Source organism: Littorina saxatilis, linkage group LG12 (genome assembly GCF_037325665.1).
Source record: "Littorina saxatilis isolate snail1 linkage group LG12, US_GU_Lsax_2.0, whole genome shotgun sequence".
Lineage (NCBI taxonomy): Eukaryota > Metazoa > Mollusca > Gastropoda > Littorinimorpha > Littorinidae > Littorina > Littorina saxatilis.
The window spans coordinates 60,420,896-60,439,964 of NC_090256.1; the positions used below are offsets into that span (position 1 = coordinate 60,420,896).

The 19,069-nt window shown below is 46.2% G+C and overlaps 1 protein-coding gene across 9 annotated transcripts in view; it reads left to right on the forward strand.

The window, feature by feature from the left end:
• LOC138982436 (clathrin interactor 1-like) overlaps window positions 1-19,069 on the forward strand; it is a 39,089-nt gene that overhangs the window by 3,384 nt on the left and 16,636 nt on the right. For 7 of the 9 annotated variants that reach the window (XM_070355716.1, XM_070355718.1, XM_070355719.1 and 4 more), the window contains exons 4-9: window positions 12,442-12,576; window positions 12,911-13,070; window positions 15,608-15,935; window positions 16,918-17,074; window positions 17,286-17,355; window positions 17,677-17,884. In XM_070355716.1, coding sequence (XP_070211817.1) covers window positions 12,442-12,576; window positions 12,911-13,070; window positions 15,608-15,935; window positions 16,918-17,074; window positions 17,286-17,355; window positions 17,677-17,884 — 1,058 coding nt within the window. Of the gene's footprint in view, window positions 1-12,441; window positions 12,577-12,910; window positions 13,071-15,607; window positions 15,936-16,915; window positions 17,075-17,285; window positions 17,356-17,676; window positions 17,885-19,069 lie in introns of all 9 variants that reach the window. The other 2 variants (XM_070355723.1, XM_070355717.1) reach the window with 2 other exon arrangements.

Below are 19,069 nucleotides of genomic sequence, written 5' to 3' on the forward strand. Positions count from 1 at the left end.
GATACACAAAATGTATGTTTTCTTTGGATGCTCTGTTTTGGAAGTGGAATGCTTTGAATAATCTAGTTTGTATCAAATTTTATAAATTGCTTTATCATTGAGTAGGCATAGGAATTGTCCGCCGAAAGGCAAATTTCCGCCGACTTTTTTAGGTGTTCCGTAGGAAAAGCAGAAGTGTCCGCCGGAAAAAAAAAATGGGGAAGGCAAAAATGGTTCTAAAAGCTGAATTAAATTACATATTACTTACTCCAAATCTCATAAATAGCATTTTACTTCAGTTAAGTGCTAAAACGTTAGACACGCTTCCCTGGTAACACTAAGGGAAGCCACTCCCCCAAAACAACATCACGTAACCATGGTCACCAGACCACGTGATCTATGAGGGTAAGCTCCCCTTGAAGCCACGTGACACGCGGCCGCCATATTGCTTCACACTTCTCTTCCAACGCTGAGCTGACTCGGACGTACTTGGACTCACGCTCCGGGCTTTTGTTGCCCTTTTCAACCTTGGTTGGTTGAATTTTCCCTGGTTCTCTTTGTCCTTACTCACGGGTGAGATCTTTCCTGCTTTCGTTTCTAGGCTAAGCGGTCGGCGAAGAAACCTTTACCTAGCCTTCTGTGCAAGTTGTTGACCCAGCCACTTCGGCTACACTTAACGTAGTCATTGATTCGCTACTGTCTTACCAGTGGTTTCTCCACCTCCTGAACTTAACAGTATTTCTGCTAGCAACGCTCCTTTAGACAAAGAGCAGGTGTTAGAAAATTTTTCTGACTTTTGCATGTCAGTTTAAGGACTTTTTTGTGGAGGAATGGCGAGCTGCCAGCTCCCTTCTTCCAAACTTCCCTCTAGGGTTGTCGGTGTTGAGTCGTTGTCATGTATGCGACTTCCTTCTGCCACTGTTACGTCGGCCGACGTTCTAGATGGTGCTTCGACTTCCGGTCTTGACGAGTTGCTGTTTCCGTGCAAGGACCTGTCTTCTGGTTTCCCTAACTGACAAGGTATGACTGGTCGAGCACAAGTAGTCAGCTGCCGTTCCGCGACAGTGGGTGACGAACGTGACTCTCAAGTGCGTCCAACATCGGGAACTTCCTCCCGTCTCGAGGGCGTTACTTGTGCCATCCCACAGGGAGTGTGTCGAGATCGTGAAATTCCTCACTTTTCTTCGGCTGCACAGGCATCTTCACTTCCGCTTGCGAGGGCGGGGATATAGCTCAGATGGTAGCGAGCTGGATTTGTATCCAGTTGGCCGCTGTCAGCGTGAGTTCGTGCCCACGTTCGGCGAGAGATTTATTTCTCAGAGTCAACTTTGTGTGCAGACTCTCCTCGGTGTCCGAACACCCCCGTGTGTACACGCAAGCACAAGACCAAGTGCGCACGAAAAAGATCCTGTAATCCATGTCAGAGTTCGGTGGGTTATAGAAACACGAAAATACCCAGCATGCTTCCTCCGAAAGCGGCGTATGGCTGCCTAAATGGCGGGGTCAAAACGGTCATACACGTAAAAGCCGTGGGAGTTTCAGCCCATGAACGAACAAACAAACAACTTCCGCTTGCGGAACAAGAAGAAGACATTGACCAGATGTCAGGAGAGGCTTACAGTACACTTCCGGTGGACGCCCTCACTTGTTTCCGGTTACCGTTGACAGTGACGCTTGCCGTACTGGACACGGTTTCCTACCGGAAGACTGCGCTGCCGCGCAGGATGCTTCTTCAGTTTACGGAAGTGCTACTTCCGTTCCGGACGAAGAGGAAAGTTTTCGCTTTCCGGCGTGCGTCGAGATCGTGAACTGTATCACGTTTCTTCGATTGCACAGGCATCTTCACTTCCGCTCGCGGAACATGAAAACAGCATTGTCCAGATGTCTGTGAGGCTTACACTTCCGGTGGACGCCCTCACTCTTTTCCGGTTACCGTTGATAGTGACGCTTGCGGAACACTGCTTCTTCGGTTAAGGAAGTGCTACTTCTGTTCCGGACGAAGAGTAAAGTTTCCGGTTACCGGCGGAGTTTCACTTTTCCTTTGCTTTAGCAGCGGCGGTGACTTCGAGATTTTTCCGGAAGGAATGGTTGCAGCAGTTGATGCTACCTCTCCTCCGAAGACAGCGATCGATGATTTTATGCCATCGCAGCTTGCTTCCTCGGGTTTTCAATTTTACGAATTCCCGTCGGTAGCCTATGAGATGGCGTAGGTGTTAGCTGCTAACTCACCTAAGGGTAGTAGCATGCTTCTCCGGCCAGTTCCTTTGCTTGTGGCGCACGGTCTATCTCCTTCTTCAGTGGAGCCATGGCTTGCCACGGAACATCGGGCCTCTGTGTTTCGTCACTCTTCTCAAAAGAAATTGGTTTTAAGACACAACTCTTGAGGTTTATTCAGACTTTTGCATTGCCGAGAGCACCTCTTACGGTGACTCCGGCGATTGGGTCTCTTTGGTTTGATCCTTTTTATTTTTTTATTTTTAAAGGATAAGTCCTTTGCTTACTCTGAATCCGCTCTTGGATTGGTGGAAGCAGGAAGGTCATCGCTGGAACTTGCGTCTCTTGTCTGAGACTTTGTTGCGATCTTTGTTTCGTTCGCTTACCTCTTCTCTTGAACCTTTTGAGTTCAAAAATGACGCAAGCGAGCAGGATGTGGCCTCTCTCTCTTTTGTCTGCGCTGGCGAAAGTGTCAGCACAACAAATGTCTTCCTTGGCCAAGCTCTACGCTCACGCAGTCCTTACCCGGAGAGATATTTCCTCTGAGTCTAGACTGCACGATCGTAGAACGATTGACTCTCTGCGCACCTCTCCGTTTACGGGGGACGCTCTACTGGGTCTTTTGTGCCTTGATGCACCGCACAAAGACACACAAGAAGCGACAGACTTGGAGTTTGCAAAGTTTACGCAACGCTCTGCTGGTCAACCTATTACCAAACAATCTGGTTTGTCTGCCCCCATGGCCTTTTTGGTAGCAGGCGGCTTTAAACAACTATTTTCTGGTTCTGCTAGAGGCCGCGGAAGGAGCGCTAATTATCCAAATAAGAAGCCCTCCTTCAGCAAGTCTCGGGGGGTCTGGGCGCAAGCCCAACCCACTATGATGCATTTCTGATCAGTTTATCCCTACAGCTTCCATCCCTGTGGTGGCGGGCTACCCGTCTCGGGTTCTCTGTTGCTGGATACAGTATGTACCCAGCAATGGATCGTAGGGATAATCAGATCGGGGTTCCGGCTGCTCTGGCGAGAGGACAAAGCGCCTCTTACCAGAGTTCTACCCCAGTTTTCATTTCCTGCCAACATAGAATCGGTCACGGTTATCAACATCGAGATTCTGGCGTTATTGCAGAAACAAGCCGTGGAAGAAGTGATCAATCATTTCTCCCCGGGCTTTTATGATCGGATCTTCGTGGTCCACGAGGCATCAGGGGGGCGGCGTCCAGTGCTGGGCCTATCCCCCCTGAACGCTTTTCTGAGAGAGATCAGATTCATAATGGAAACACCAGGGACGCCCTTCGCCCAGGCGATTGGGTCACGTCTATAGTCTTAACAGACGCATGGACAGAAAGTGGCTGCGTTTCTGATGGGGAGACAAAGCTTATCAGTTCAGGGCCCTGCCCTTCGGTCTGTCACTCATGCCATGGATCTTCTCTGTGGTTGTGAGACAGCTATGTGCTCGGACCAGGCAAAGAGCGTACGCCTTTGGGCGTACTTTGAAGGCTGACTCATACTGAGTCGGTCTCGGGAACTTTGCCTTTCCCATACTCACATCGCCCTGCGTCTATCTCTAGACACGGGCTTTGTGATCAATCAGGCCAAGTCGGATCACTCTCCTGCCCAGGTATTCACCTATCTGGGTGTTACACGACACTTGAGATTGCCACAAGTTCTCAAACGTCGTATAGTTGTGTTCTTTTATTCTACGTCGCCCGTCTTCGCAGCAACAGAAAACAACTCGTCAAATTGAGTTCGAGGATTTATTCAGCATTCAATACATACAACTGCACAACGTAGCAGAACTCAAATAGAAGCTTTTTAACATTCAAATCGCGCTGGCATATATAGTAAATACTCAATCTCGAGAATATTCCAGACCGAACATGATACAACTACATTATATGCGAACCGCCCATGGACTAGAATGGTGACGTTCTCTGTGACGTACATCAAAAGGTGCCGACGCCCTTAATCCGATCGAACGCCACGAACTCACACTAAAACAGCATGGTAAACAACTTGTTTTGACAGGACTAGAAAGTTCACCTGCATTCTCGTCCAAGCATAAATATTGTGTTTACAAAATATAATATCGGTACCTTCCCACAAAGTACAAATAAGTCAACTACATGCAACACACAAAACTGAACCAAAGCTCAGCAACGGTAGCGTTTCCTAACATTACCCCCAACACCAGAAGAAATTTACCTAATTTCTTTCAATCATTGAAACGCTACCTGCACACATATTATGTATACATAACAGATTGAAATCCAGGTATGTACATTAGTCTGTTGGAGAATGAACACAGTTTTACTCACATACTCGGCTGAGAAAATCTGCTCCAACATTGTCTGAACCCTTAATCGATTCCACTCGCATATCAAAGTTCTGCAAGTACATCACCCACCTCATGATACGATTATTCACAAACTTTGCAGAGTTCAGGTAGGTGAGGGGTTTGTGATCAGTCTGAAGCACGAATTTCACCCCTTGGAGGTAGAGTTCAAATTTCTTGATTCCCCACACGATGGCTAAACACTCTTTCTCCATGGTCGAGTAGTTCTTCTCGGCTCCTGACAGCTTCTTGCTGGCATAGCTGACCGGAAATGGTTTACCTCCATGCTCTTGCATCAGCATGGCGCCGATCCCTTCGTCCGATGCGTCTGTACGCAAGATGAACTCTTTGGCAGTATCAGGAAGGCGTAGCACCGGGTCTCGTGACATCAGGTCGCGCAGAGTCTGGTATGCCTTCTCCTGAGCTGGTCCCCAGAGTATTCGGTTGGGGCATCCTTTTCGGGTCATGTCCGACAAAGGCGCCGTTATGGCGGCGAAGTTTGGAATGAACTCTCTGTAGTATCCAGCCAATCCAAGGAAGGATCGCACCTGCTTCTTGGTTTCAGGACGTGGCGCATTGAGGATCTTGGTGACGTTTTCCAACAAAAGCCCCTTTTGACCTTCCTTCAGTGAATGACCTATGAAGTCAACGTTGTCGGTCCCCAAAATGCACTTGCTGGGTCTCACGGTCAGATTAGCTTTTGTCAGGCGGGAAAACAGTTCCCTCAAAGTCTCCAGATGCTCCGCAAAGGTCTCCGTGTGGACTAGCAGATCATCCCAGTAGTACACAACATTCTTCATTCCTTTGAGCATTTTTCGCATTCCCCTCTTCAGGGTAGCACCACTGTTCACCATGCCAAAAGGCATCCGCAGGCACTCATACGTTCCGTCTGGAGTTGCAAAGGCGGTCTTTGGTATGTCCTCTTCGCGCACAGGAATCTGCCAATATCCCTTGCTGAGATCGATCTTTGAGAAGATCTTACTGCCAGTCAACCGTCGGAACAGATCAGCTGCCGTCGGCATTGGTTCAGGGTCAAACACGGTGATCTTATTCACTTTCCTGAAGTCAATGCATACCCTGTTTGTACCGTCTTTCTTCTTGACAACAACAACGGGAGATGAGTAAGGGGATGATGACTCACGGATGACCCCCATCTTCAACATGTTGTCGATGTCCTTCTTCAAGGATTCCCGAGCCTGAAACGGGATAGGGTATGGTTTTGAGCGAACAGGAACGTCAGATGTGAGGTGGACTTCATGTTCGACCAAGGACGTAGAGCCTGGAACATCAGAGAACCTATGGGTGAAGTCGCCCATAAAATCATGCAGCTCCTTCTGCTGATTTTCTGTCAGGTCAGGTCCTAGCTTGACGTCATCCACTCCCTCTTTCTTGTGGAGGTCTCCCAACTCCAGTAGTTCCTCACCATCGAACTTGTCTAGTTCGGCTGGTTCTTCCACCATTGCTGCGACCTGTACTGCTTCCGGAGGTCTCTCCACATACAGTTTCAGGAGGTTAGCGTGGTAGATCTTGGACTTCTTGCCGACATTCACCTTGTAGTCGTTGATCCCTACCACGGCCTCAACCTCGTATGGGCCTTTCCACTGCATCAGTAGTTTGTTGTGATCAGTGGGAAGCAGTATCAGCACTTTGTTACCTGGTGTAAACTTCCTGTTTACGGCTTTGCGGTCGTAGTAGTGCTTTCCACTATCCTGAGACTTTCTCAAGTTCTCTCGAGCAATCTCGAGAGTCTCCTCCAGTTTCTCTCGCAACTCGAACACGTACTGGTAACTGTTCTTCACTTCAGGTGTGTCCACATCTTTCGTCCACAATTCCTTCAGTATCTGCATCGGGCCTCTCACGGTCCGCCCGTACATCAGCTCGAACGGGGAGAATCCAGTGGACTCTTGTGGCACCTCCCTGTATGCAAACAGCAAGGCATTGATGTAGCGATGCCACTGCCTTGGCTGCTCACTGCATAGTTTCTTCAGCGTGGACTTCAGCGTCGCATTGAATTTTTCGACCAGCCCATTGCACATCGGGTGATAGGGTGTCGTAGTCAAGTGACGAATGCTCAGCAGCCTGTTGACCTCTTCCATGCATTCAGAGACAAACTGTGTCCCCAGGTCTGTGAGGATCTCTTCAGGAACCCCAATTCTGCTGAAAATGTCCACAAGTGCCTCGGCAACAGTCTCGGTGTCAATTTTCTTCAGAGGCACGGCTTCTGGGTACCTGGTTGCATAGTCTACCAGGGTCAGTACCCAACGATGACCCTCTTCACTTGGCGGTTTGATCTCGCCGATGAGGTCAATGGCCACCCTCTTGAAAGGTCGGTCGATCAAAGGCATCTTCTGCAACGGCACTTTCGGGACCCTTCCTCGAGGTATGGTTTTCTGGCAAATATCGCACGATCGGCAGAATCGAGTCACATCTGCATGCAGTCCTGGCCAGTAAAACGCAGCCTGGATTCTGTCCGATGTCTTCTTGACACCCAGGTGACCTCCCATAATAGAGTCGTGGGCCACCTCCATCACCTGGCGCCTAAGTGGTTGAGGCACCAGAACTTGACGTAATGGCTTCCCACCGTTGACTCTCGCGTGCTGGAACACTCTGTACAGGATCTTGGCCTTTACTTCAAAGTGCACAGTGCCTTCGCCCTTCGTCATCTCCTTGACAGGACGACTCCTGTACTTTGTTAAGGTCGAATCAGCTTCCTGTAGCTGAATCAGCCGATCCCTGTCCACGACAGCAGTTGCAGAACTGTTGGTGACCCTGAGTGGCGTAGTTGTTTTGTCCTTCTTCGCCTGGGCTCTGGTCGTCACAGCGCTTACAACCTGCGGCTGGTCGCGGCGATGCACAGTTGCTCTGTCATCTCGTAACAGTTCGCTGATATCTTCATTCGCGAATGGCAGTGGGTCTTCCTCCTCAACAGCAGGCTGAGCTGCGCCCATTCTCCATTCGACATCAGGGTCATCAGGACGTCTCGCACCCCCAATGTTCCCAATTAGTAGATCGTACAAGGGCTTCTTCAGGCAGACGGCCTCAACTTCTCCGGTGAAGTATGGAGTATCGATCTGGATTTTTACCACTGGTGCCTTCACGCATTTGCTGTCAGCCATGAGCGTCCACTTGAAGTCACCAGTGAACTTCTCTGTCGGCACCAGATCTTCTTTGACAATGATTCCATTGCAGCCCGAATCTCTGAGAACAGTCACTTCCTGCTTCTCAACAAATCCCTTCGACACGGGCATGTTCGACTCAGCTGCGCTGGCAACGACAGAGATTGACCTGCCATTGGCGAGTAGAAGCTGGCCATCAGATATACATTCTTCAACGTCCGATGGTGTAGCCACTTGCTCGGCAGCCCTTGGAAGTATGACGCTGCTCGCACATACTTGTTGGTTCGAGCCACTCGTTTGCCTCTTGTTGTCGTAATATCTCCGTCGATGTTCTTGCGCTTTGTCATTGACATGTCCGTTATTTTTCTTTTGGGGACAGTTGGCAACTCGGTGGCCCTTGGCATTGCAATGGAAACACGTTATGTTCTGCCCTTCATTGGATGATGGTGCGGACTCAGTTTGTCCCTTGGCAGGTTGGTTTCCCTGGTTCCCACTCTTCTGGAAAGGTTTTGATGACTTTGACGTCCCCAGGGTCCTTCCATGAGCAATGAGATAACGCTCAGCAGCATCAGTAATGTCCTTCAAACCCCGCAGTTTTTGCTCTTCCAAGCGGGTCGCCAGGTCCTTCGGGCAGGCATTAAGGAACTGCTCCTTCACGATCAAGTCCCGCAGACTCTCGTATGACTGCTCTTCACCTGATAACTCCACCCACTTCTGCAGGTATGACGACAGGCGCTCCACAAACTGGCTCGGTGTCTCTCCAGACAATGGCTGGCATTCGCGGAAGCGTTGACGGTAGCCCCTTTCAGTGAAGTTGTAGCAACGCAACAGAGCTTCCTTCAGTACATCATAGTCTCTGGCGTCATCGTTTGAGAGTCTAGTGTAGACCTCAAGTGCTGCCCCAGTCAAATGTGCGCTGAGTTGAATCGCCCAGTCGTCGCGCTGCCATCTAGCACTCTCAGCGAACCTCTCGAATCTTGCAAGGTAGCAGTCGATCTGGTCCTTCCCGTCAGTGAATGCTGGAAGTTTCGGTGCCCTGTGTAACATTTGCTGCTGGTTATCTCTTTGGCGTGGTGCCTCGTGCTCATTTTGAACACGCACCATTTCTGTCTGAAGCTCTAAGCGCTTCGTCTCAATTTCTATCTGGAGCTCCAAGCGTTTCAGCTCAATTTGCTTTTCTTCACGCTGTGCTTCTCTTTCTTCACGTTCACGCTCACGCTGCGCTTGTCTTTCTTTATCTTCACGCTGCGCTTGTCTTTCTTCACGCTGCGCCAGCAGTCGTGTCTGGGACTCGACGAACTCCGTCAACTGCTTGCCTTTCAGTCCCAGTTCAACTCCTTTTGCCCAGAATTCAGCCATTCTGGTCTTTTCCGGTGCGTTCGTCTGTATTCTTTCACAGCCACGAACGTAGACGAATGTAGTCTTCTAAAAGAACACAGTCTCTACTGCACCTCCGATGCTTCTCTCGTCGCTGTTCACCTTCGTAGACGCAGGCTGCCACCCTCCTCGTCTAACGTGACGGCGCACTCTGCTCACGATACGTACACGACGTACCCCAGTCGTATTTCGTAGTATTAATGCACTAGCTCCGCGACGAAGTCCGTCTCGTCCAAACGGCAGCTAACCTCTGTAATCCCGATACACTCCGGCGTCGCTCACCGTACCGAGCTGCGGCGATTACCAAACTCTTCACCAGTCACACCGAATCCACGGTTCCGTAGTCTCAATACTGATCCCTCAGGATACACCCGATTGATGGCTACCTCCTGTGACTGTCTTGACACTGGTCCTTGTTGCTGGAAAACCCTTGGCGTTAAACGTAGATCCTTGGCTTGGCCCCCAATTGTTACACGACACTTGAGATTGCCACAAGTTCTCAAACGTCGTATAGTTGTGTTCTTTTATTCTACGTCGCCCGTCTTCGCAGCAACAGAAAACAACTCGTCAAATTGAGTTCGAGGATTTATTCAGCATTCAATACATACAACTGCACAACGTAGCAGAACTCAAATAGAAGCTTTTTAACATTCAAATCGCGCTGGCATATATAGTAAATACTCAATCTCGAGAATATTCCAGACCGAACATGATACAACTACATTATATGCGAACCGCCCATGGACTAGAATGGTGACGTTCTCTGTGACGTACATCAAAAGGTGCCGACGCCCTTAATCCGATCGAACGCCACGAACTCACACTAAAACAGCATGGTAAACAACTTGTTTTGACAGGACTAGAAAGTTCACCTGCATTCTCGTCCAAGCATAAATATTGTGTTTACAAAATATAATATCGGTACCTTCACACAAAGTACAAATAAGTCAACTACATGCAACACACAAAACTGAACCAAAGCTCAGCATCGGTAGCGTTTCCTAACACTGGGCATGAGATTCGACACTGTGGCTTGGACGGTTCGGCCTTCTCTCAGGAGAGGACCAAACTCTAAGTCTAAGATTCAATTCGGAGTCTGGACTAACAGTGTAACCACTGTCCCTCCTCCCTCCAGTGCAGATCTTTGCACAGACACGTCCCTATCGTGATGCGGGGCACACATGGGACAGCATATGGCCTCAGGCCTCTGGAATGCTGTTCAGGCAGAAGATCACAGCAACGTTCTCGAACTGGAGGCAGTCGCTCAGGGTCTCCTGGGTCTTCTGCCTTATCTGCTGAGCAGACATGTTCGCATTCTCACGGACAATTCCACAGTCGCCACATATCTCAACAATCAGGGCGGAGTACGCTCTCCCTCTCTGTTGATCAGAACTTGCCAGATTCTGGTCTGGTTTCAGCAGCATCGATCCACATTGTCCGCGAAACATCTCCCCGGCCGTCTCAAAGTCCTGGCAGATGCACTGAGCCGGTCCTCACGTGTCTTACACACGGACTGGGCTATTACTCATCATGCCCTCCAGCGCCTTCAGGCTCACATCGACAAACTGATGATCGATCTTTTTGCGACGCAGTTTTCGAGGAGACTCCCTCTGTTCATATAACTGTTTCCGGACCCGGAGGCATGGGCGGTCAACGCCCTGGAGTTGGACTGGTCAGGCCTGTCAGCCTACGCATTCCCTCCACTGTCCCTCCTTGCAAAGTGCTCAGAAAGGCAGATCTGGAACGCACTCAAACACTCTGTTCCTTCCTTGGTTCAAGAGGCACACATAATTTCTACGAGATCTGTATACTCCTCTCATTAGATCGCTTGGACTCGTTGGCGTGCTTCAAACGGATTCAATCCAGTGGCTCCTAGATCATTGCAAGTTGCAAACCTTCTGTCATGGTTGTCATCGCAAGGTTGGTTGGCTTCTTCGCTTAAGGTCAGAAGGTCGGCTATCTCGTCTACGTTTAAAGCATTTAGGCCATATCATCAATCTTGGCGAAGCTATAGCCTCGGTGCTGAAAGACTCCTCGTTTGTAGTCTTTAAGTCTTAGATACCAGTCCCTGTATGGGATCTCTTCCTTATCCTTTAGCTTCTTGGATCTTCGGAGTTTGAACCTCTGCGTTCTGCAAAGCTCCCGGTTCTAACTCGCAAAACACTCATGTTATGTTTACTAGCTACGGCCAGAAGAGGTAGTGAAGTACATGCTGTGTCCGGCTTACAAAAGACATTTCTTTTCTATCAGATGGTTCCATATCTCTTATTTTTTAGACCAGACTTCCTGGCTAAAATCTAAGGCCTGATCAGCAGTCTCCTGTTATTACGATCTCTCCACTGTCTAACATTTTAGCCCCTGGGGATCCTGACCTTGTTAACTGCCCTGTCCGTGCTTTCAATTTGTCTAGCATGAACCACATCAGATCCAGCACTCAGAAGCTATTGTTGATTTCCACAAACACTGCCCGAGACAAAGATATTACAAAGTCTACATTGGCTAAATGGGCTTCCACCCTCATCAAACAGGCTTATGTGTGGTGGCAGCAAAATAAGGTGGGGGGGGGGGGGGGGCGACCTAGTTTGTCTTGCCTCTCTCTTTGGCGAGGACGCATGAAACTTGTGCATGGGCCTCTTTACTTGCTGTCCTGAACTCCAGGCGGCTCTCCGAGGTCCTTGGAGCTGTATATTGGAAGTCAGACGACATCTTTCTGAACTTCTTCCTGCTAGACGTGCCGGGTTCACGTCTTGATGTTTGCAGCGTTCTACCAGCAGTGGTAGTTGCCGGGCAAGCTCTTCCTAGATCCTAGGTTGAGTAATCCCTCCTCCTTTAGTAGCATTCTGCTATTTATGAGATTTGGAGTAAGTAATATGTAATTTAATCGAAAATTTCAAGAGTAAATTTTCATTTGATAAATTTACTTACCCAAATCTCATACCAAATACCCTCCCACCTACCCCGCTATAAGTTTGCTCAGGCTTGTCAAGAAGTGTGAAGCAATATGGTGGCCGCGTGTCACGTGGCTTCAAGGGGAGCTTACCCTCATAGATCACGTGGTCTGGTGACCATGGTTACGTGATGTTTTTTGGGGGAGTGGCTTCCCTTAGTGTTACCAGGGAAGCGTGTCCAACGTTTTAGCACTCAACTGAAGTAAAATGCTATTTATGAGATTTGGGTAAGTATATTTATCAAATGAAAATTTACTCTTTAAATTTTCGATTTAATGGCAAACTTGGAGCTGAGATGACACCAAATCGCACCATTTGGGTTCTTTGGAGAGAAAAAAATTCCAGAGGGGGGGCATGCTAGGCGCTTCAGTAGCCTGCCCATAACTCCCCCTGCCTTCCCTTATTTCCCTGTCTTTTTACATTTTGAATTTTGACTTTTCTTTATGGCCCAACTTATCATGCTTGTTTGTTACAGTGAGGCACAAAGTGAAAGAGCTGATGGAGTTTATACAAGACGATGACAGATTACGAGAAGAAAGGAAAAAAGCAAAGAAGACCAAAGACAAATACGTTGGGTTGTCCAACGACCCGCACACTGGCGACAGATACAGTAAGTTTACAGAACATATTTCTGTGAGCTGAGAACTTGCTATGTACTGACAAACAGTCATATACTGATATTGTGGAAGTTACCACAGAGTGAAAATCCAAGCTATTTATTCCACGTTATTTCCAAACATCGTCTATTGAGATAATTTCCTAAATCTAATTCGAATATGCAATCTTACCATTTTCCGTCATAGCCAGAACCCCAGGCATTTTTCTGGATAACACCAACATTTTCAACAAAATGTTGTTTTTTTGTGTAGTCCAAGACATAAATCAATAATACCCACTTCTGCGCATCTGCCATCCTCTTTTAAATGTACTGACTCGCTTCACAGGTGACAGATATGAGGAAGAGCCTGTTCGTCGTGGAACTGGGAGACGCATGGATGAGATTGACAACTGGACTGATGGGAAGAAGTCAGTGGTAGGAGAGGCCATCGACAAAGCCAAGGACCTGTGGAATCGCGCTTCTGGTCGTCACGAGAAGTATGGCTAGTACGTTGCTCGCTTGGTGTGTGCCTATCCTTTTTCTGCCTTGGTGACTGTCCAGCCTTGTGTTATGCAGCACAGTATAGTATTGTCTCTCACTTCTCCTCACCTTGCTCTGACCAAAGAAATGACCGTACTTTTCGGACTATTAGGCGCAACTTTTTTCTCACACTTGACCCCTGCGGCTTATTGAAGAGAAGCTCCTTATGTGTGGCTGAAATAGAAATCCCTGGCCAAGTTTCCTCTCAGACATCAAAGAGACCACCTGCATACCAGTCAAACAACCTGTGATAATGCATGTTTCTGCTACTACCACCCTGGCCAAGTTTCCTATCAGACATCAAGGAGACCTCCCCATAGATAATAACTCCGTCAAGTCCCCGGGGAAGAAGGTCAGTGTCTGTAAACAAGGCCACCCAGCTATCACAATGGACCTGCCTTCGATCTCACAGCACAGACAGAGCACAAATATTTTCACTCTGTATTCTTCTTTTGATGTGCGGCTTATAGACCGGAAACACTTAATGTGATGTTTTTTCTCAATTTTACCTCAAAAGTGGGGGTTGCGGCCTATATAACGAAGCGCCTTATAGTCCCGAAAGTACGGTACACATTTTCTTTGTTTTGGGTCTTTTCTGTTGAGAAAGTCTTAAAGGCTAACTGGAAATGTCAGATGTCCCACGGATAGATCAGATGTTCTGCTAATAAATCGGTAAACATTTGTTGCACTCTTGCTTAATTTTTATTTTCTTCCTGTACAGTATCTGGTAGTTTCTTTGTTAGCTTTTTTTTTAGATCTTTCATAGTCACAGTATGAAAGGGGGGTGGGAGTATTAGATCGTTTTTAAAATTTTATTATTGGAAACTTTTCATGACTTCACTGTCTGTACATTTGTTTTTAGGTCAAGAAGTAAACTGTCTTTGTGATGGTAAAGAGACTTTCTCTCTTCACTGTCTTCTGATGTACCTATTGAGAGTAGTAGCATGCTAGCACCGAGTTCTGCATGAAATTAAAATAAATAAGAATTGGTTTGTACGAGTGTTACACTCAATGTTCTGGTTATTTTTATTTTAGGTCGGCTTTAGTCGATGAACATGCTTTGTTCTAGGAAGACTAATGAATGGTTAAATGGTACACAACTTGTGACCAAAGGTGGTCTGACAACTCTTCGAGTCAGTTTAACAGACAGTTTGATCAAATGCACATTAATTCTTCCAATACCTGGGCTCCAGATCCTTCTGTTTATATCTAATTTTCCCTCTCTTCTCCTTTCCTATGTACAGTGAAGACGTCTCTTTAACCATGGATATCTTGGTTGAATGTATCATAATATCTTTGGTTTGGCAAACAGATGATTTTATATGCAATTATTTGTTCTGGTTATATGGGTTTTGGTGGGGAGAATCATTTGGGAATGAAGCTTTGCAAAATGTTTTCATTTACCTTTTTTTGACTAGTATATAGCGTCAGTATGAAAGTAACTTGTCAAGAATTAAATGCATGGTGACTGCTCAAAGTAAAGTGGGTGGTGTATTATGTCTGCTTGTTTATCAGTGTAAAATAATTGGAATGAAATTTGTGTAAATATACTGGTTGGTACAGGTTGAACTTTGTGTTAACAGTAAAGTGTGTTGTGTCTGATAACTTGATTGTGCTGTTGTCTAATGGTTGCACACTGGGTGTTTCAAATATCCGGCATGAGATTTGTGTGCCAATTGCTGTTTTCCAAAATTTTCAAACTATGACTATTTGTTCCCCAGAGTTTGCCAGATTGCACCATTTTGTTTCAAACAATTTCCTGCACATATAGGGTGTAGGCTTTTTTACAATTTCATGATCTCATGCCTGAGTGTAGATTAAACATCTTCTAATTGTGGAGAATGTCACAGACATCACTGCCATGAGTATGTGTATACACGTTTTGTGCGCAGTAAGTTTTTAGTCTTCTTCTTTTCGATCGCCGATGTAAGTTTTTAGTGTTTTATAATGTCCTGCACCTCACCAATCCCTATTATATGTATGGATTCTTATTCCTGGTGCACTTTGGATTTAATTTGAATTTAAAAAACTGAATTTAGAGGATATTCCACATGTTTTTGATGGTTTTAAGGCCAGTTCGGTAATATTTGAAACTGTGTACCTGGAACAGTGGAAAGGGAAAAGTATTCAGATTTTAACTCCAGTGTTGTAGAGATAAAAGATTAAGTTGCAAGCCACGGTGCTGATCTGTAAGATCAGTCAGTGTCTATTGCATTCTATGAACTGATAGATAACCTACATAATTAAATCTCCTTTGTCTACACTGTTGCTGTTGAGCACTCCTGCTCTTTGTCACTTAATTGGTATAGAGAATGTGATTCTGTAGTCAAGATAAAAAGATTTCAAATATATCTGTTTTCAATTGGCCTGCCATACAGGCAGCCGTACTCCATCTTTAGTGTTTTCTGTAAGTGAACCATCGGGGAAGAGGGATGTATAGGGCTGCAGTGTACCCTCTTTTTTGTGTGTGAAAAACTCTGCACAAAGAACATGATTGTTTCAGTGAGTTTGACGACAGAGATGAGGACTTGAGAGAGCGTCGCACTAAGGACTACGATGACTATGACTGGGATCGTGGGGATCGAAGCAGCAAAGATCGGGGCAGCGATCGGGGCAGCAGGGACCCTGAGGAAGAGGATGGCCGGGAGAGGAGGCGACCCGAGCGTCAGTTTAAAGATGAGTTCAGGGACGATGACGAATTCACATCTGTAGAGCAGACACAGACCACACGCACAGAGAAAATTGTCACCAACAGGAGAACGCGTTCTGTGGGCAAGAAGCTAGATCTAGGCGCGGCAGCCTCTACGCTGGACCAGGAGGCTGACCCCAAGGTGATTGCGGCTAGGCAAATTTGTCTTTTTCTCTGTCGTCTGAGTGCAATAAACTGACATATGTTTGTCTGTCTGTGGATTTTCTTTGATTGATACTGGGATAAATGAAGTTAATTCGTAAATGTAGAATAATTTCAGGCACACATACTTTTGATTTTTCTCTTTCCGTTGATGGCAAATGCAATTATTGATTTGTGTCGGTGGATTTTCTGTGAATGATACTTGGGAAACGGAAGTTTGTTCATGAACATAGACACATTTCACGCACAGATACATTAGAGCAGCTTTATCAGTTTATGTATTTCTGCTTTTAAGAATAGGTTTATTTTATGCCTTTTACCATGTTGATCCAGTAAGACATTTGTTTCTTGTTCTATATGTCTATTATTTATAACTTGGTCTATTATTTATAACTTTGGCTTATGATAACAAGAAAAACCTTGCTAGTTTTCCTTATTTTGTGTTGATAACATCTCTTAATTTACCTCAACTTTCAAGACTCCCTCCCTATTATCTCAGATATTTGGGCATGTTAAAAGAGCCCCCCGCGGGTTAGGGGGAAGAATTTACCCGATGGTCCCCAGCATGTCGTAAGAGGCGACTAACGGATTCTGTTTCTCCTTTTACCCTTGTTAAGTGTTTCTTGTATAGAATATAGTCGATTTTTGTAAAGATTTTAGTCAAGCAGTATGTAAGAAATGTTAAGTCCTTTGTACTGGAAACTTGCATTCTCCCAGTAAGGTAATATATTGTACTACGTTGCAAGCCCCATGAGCAAATTTTTGATTAGTGCTTTTGTGAACAAGAAACAATTGACAAGTGGCTCTATCCCATCTCCCCCCTTTCCCCCGTCGCGATATAACCTTCGTGGTTGAAAACGACGTTAAACACCAAATAAATAAAGAAATGTTAAAAGAGGGGTTACATTGTAGTCTATGAAACAAGTAGGTTGTCTTGACCAGAGTGGTTTTGTTTTGCACAGGGCCAAAGCGGAGTAACGGGGCTACCCAGCCTGATCGACATGGGGATGGCGGAACAGAGCAGCGCCAATGAGTCTTTCGCAGATTTCTCAGCCTTCCAGGGCGGCAAAAGCGGCAGCACAGACGACTTTGACCCCCGAGGGGTCGGCAATGCTCAATGTGAGGAGTGTTTATTGTCCTTTGGCTTTGGTGTCTGTTGATACATGTGTGTTTTGATCGACTGATGCGTGTGTGTTTGTGCACTCGCTTGTGTGTGTGTGTGTGCGCGCGCATGAGAGATTGTGTGTGTGTGCACATGAGAGAGATTGTGTGTGTGTATGTGTGTGTACCTCTTTTATAAAGTTTTATAATTGTTTTCTTCTTTTTTCAGCTCCTGCAAGCAATGGTGAATTTGGAGATTTTTCAGCTTTCCAGGGCAACACGGCTGCTTCACCAACAGGGTAATATATTCCTTTGCACTAATGGGCTTATTTGACAGTAGTAAGCAGTAGGATGTTGTCACTATCTGACTAGCTTTTATTTTGCTAACTTGTTGTGAAATTTCAGTAACAGTACACTTCCTTTTATGCTGAAGATCTAATTTTTTTCTTGTATAATCTTATGATTCTTAATTAAGTAATATTTAAAGCATGCAATTATTATTATGTTAGCGCCATATAAGTTTTCATTATTATTATCATCAATGTTACTCATGAAACACATTAGTATATTGACACGAAAACATCTGATAATAATTATATTTCTCTTGTCAATACAAACAGAGGCCAAGGCTTTGCAGACTTCAGCCAGTTCAACTCAGCAGGCAACACATCCTCCGTCCCAGCAGTTCAAGCGCCAGCAGCTCCCTCTGGTGGGGGCTCCAATGATCTGTTTGATGTCTTTGCCACCCCTGCCGCCAACAGCAATATGTCCATGAACATGACGGCTTCCTCACAGGTCTCTCTGTCTGCAGGCATGAGCATGCCAATGGTGGGTGCATCACCTGTATGTGCTGTATGGCAAGGAAATCAGCTCTTCAATTATGGTTAATGCTTATTAATTAGGTGCATGTGCTGTGTTTACCCTGGCAACTCGCAACAAGCCAATCAGCTGCCTCAGTTTGCAAATTCAACCAATGAGAACATGCACTGAGGTAAGAGCAAGCACAGAACATGCAACTGATTAATTAAGGTTAACCATAATTGATGAACGGATTGCCTTGCCATTGTAAGTTTAATAACTCACTCCCTACGAACCACTGCTATCGCAGTGGTCCCATGCACACCACTTCCCCACGAACCACTGCGATAGCAGTGTTTGACCTTTGGATTTTTTTAGCTCAATGACGTCAATTTTTGTACGAAAATAGAGAGGCTGGCTCTCAAGTTTAACCAATCGTCTGCAAATTACCAAGCTAGTTTCACTTCTGTCTGCTGTAGAACGATGACGCGAGGTTTGATTTCGTACTCGCTGGCTTTGTGCAAATTTGCATAACAACAATGGCGTCTACCAGTACGACACGTGCTGAAACACTGCCACGTGCTGAAACACTGCTATCGCAGTGGTTCGTGGGGAAGTGGTGTGCATGGGACCACTGCGATAGCAGTGGTTCGTAGTGAGTGAGTAAACCACGCGAATTTGAAGTGATGGCCCTGCGTTCAGCGTAATTTTGATGCCAGAAAAAGGGTTATTTATACCCCCCACCTAAATCAGCTATTTTCTAAGTAAAACACTTGAAACTTTGCACTGAAGGGCATCAACATATCAACAGTAAACCCTGAAAGTTTCAAATATCTGTGTTGAGTACTTCTTTAGTAATGATTTTTTTACCAACTAATACAAATGGCCAGTATACAGTGGAAAGCATAGGAAAAATCGCACAGTAGGGAGTGAGTTAAGTGTAGGCGTCAGGTACTGGTTGCTGGGAGAGAAAAACAAATTCACCATCTTCATCCGTCTCTTTCCAGAACCAGAGTCTGCGTGAAATGGGAACAGTTAGATTGCAATAAATCAAGATTCTGCTCGATTAATGGTGTTCAGATTAGCATTCAATGGAAGTCGGCAGTGAACTCAGACCAGCTGTTCTGGATAAGAAAGAGAGTGTCTGGGAGGGGGTGGGGGGTGTTGTCAGTGCGTCCACTATCAGATATAGTTCCTGTTGTTGTGTGCGGATCA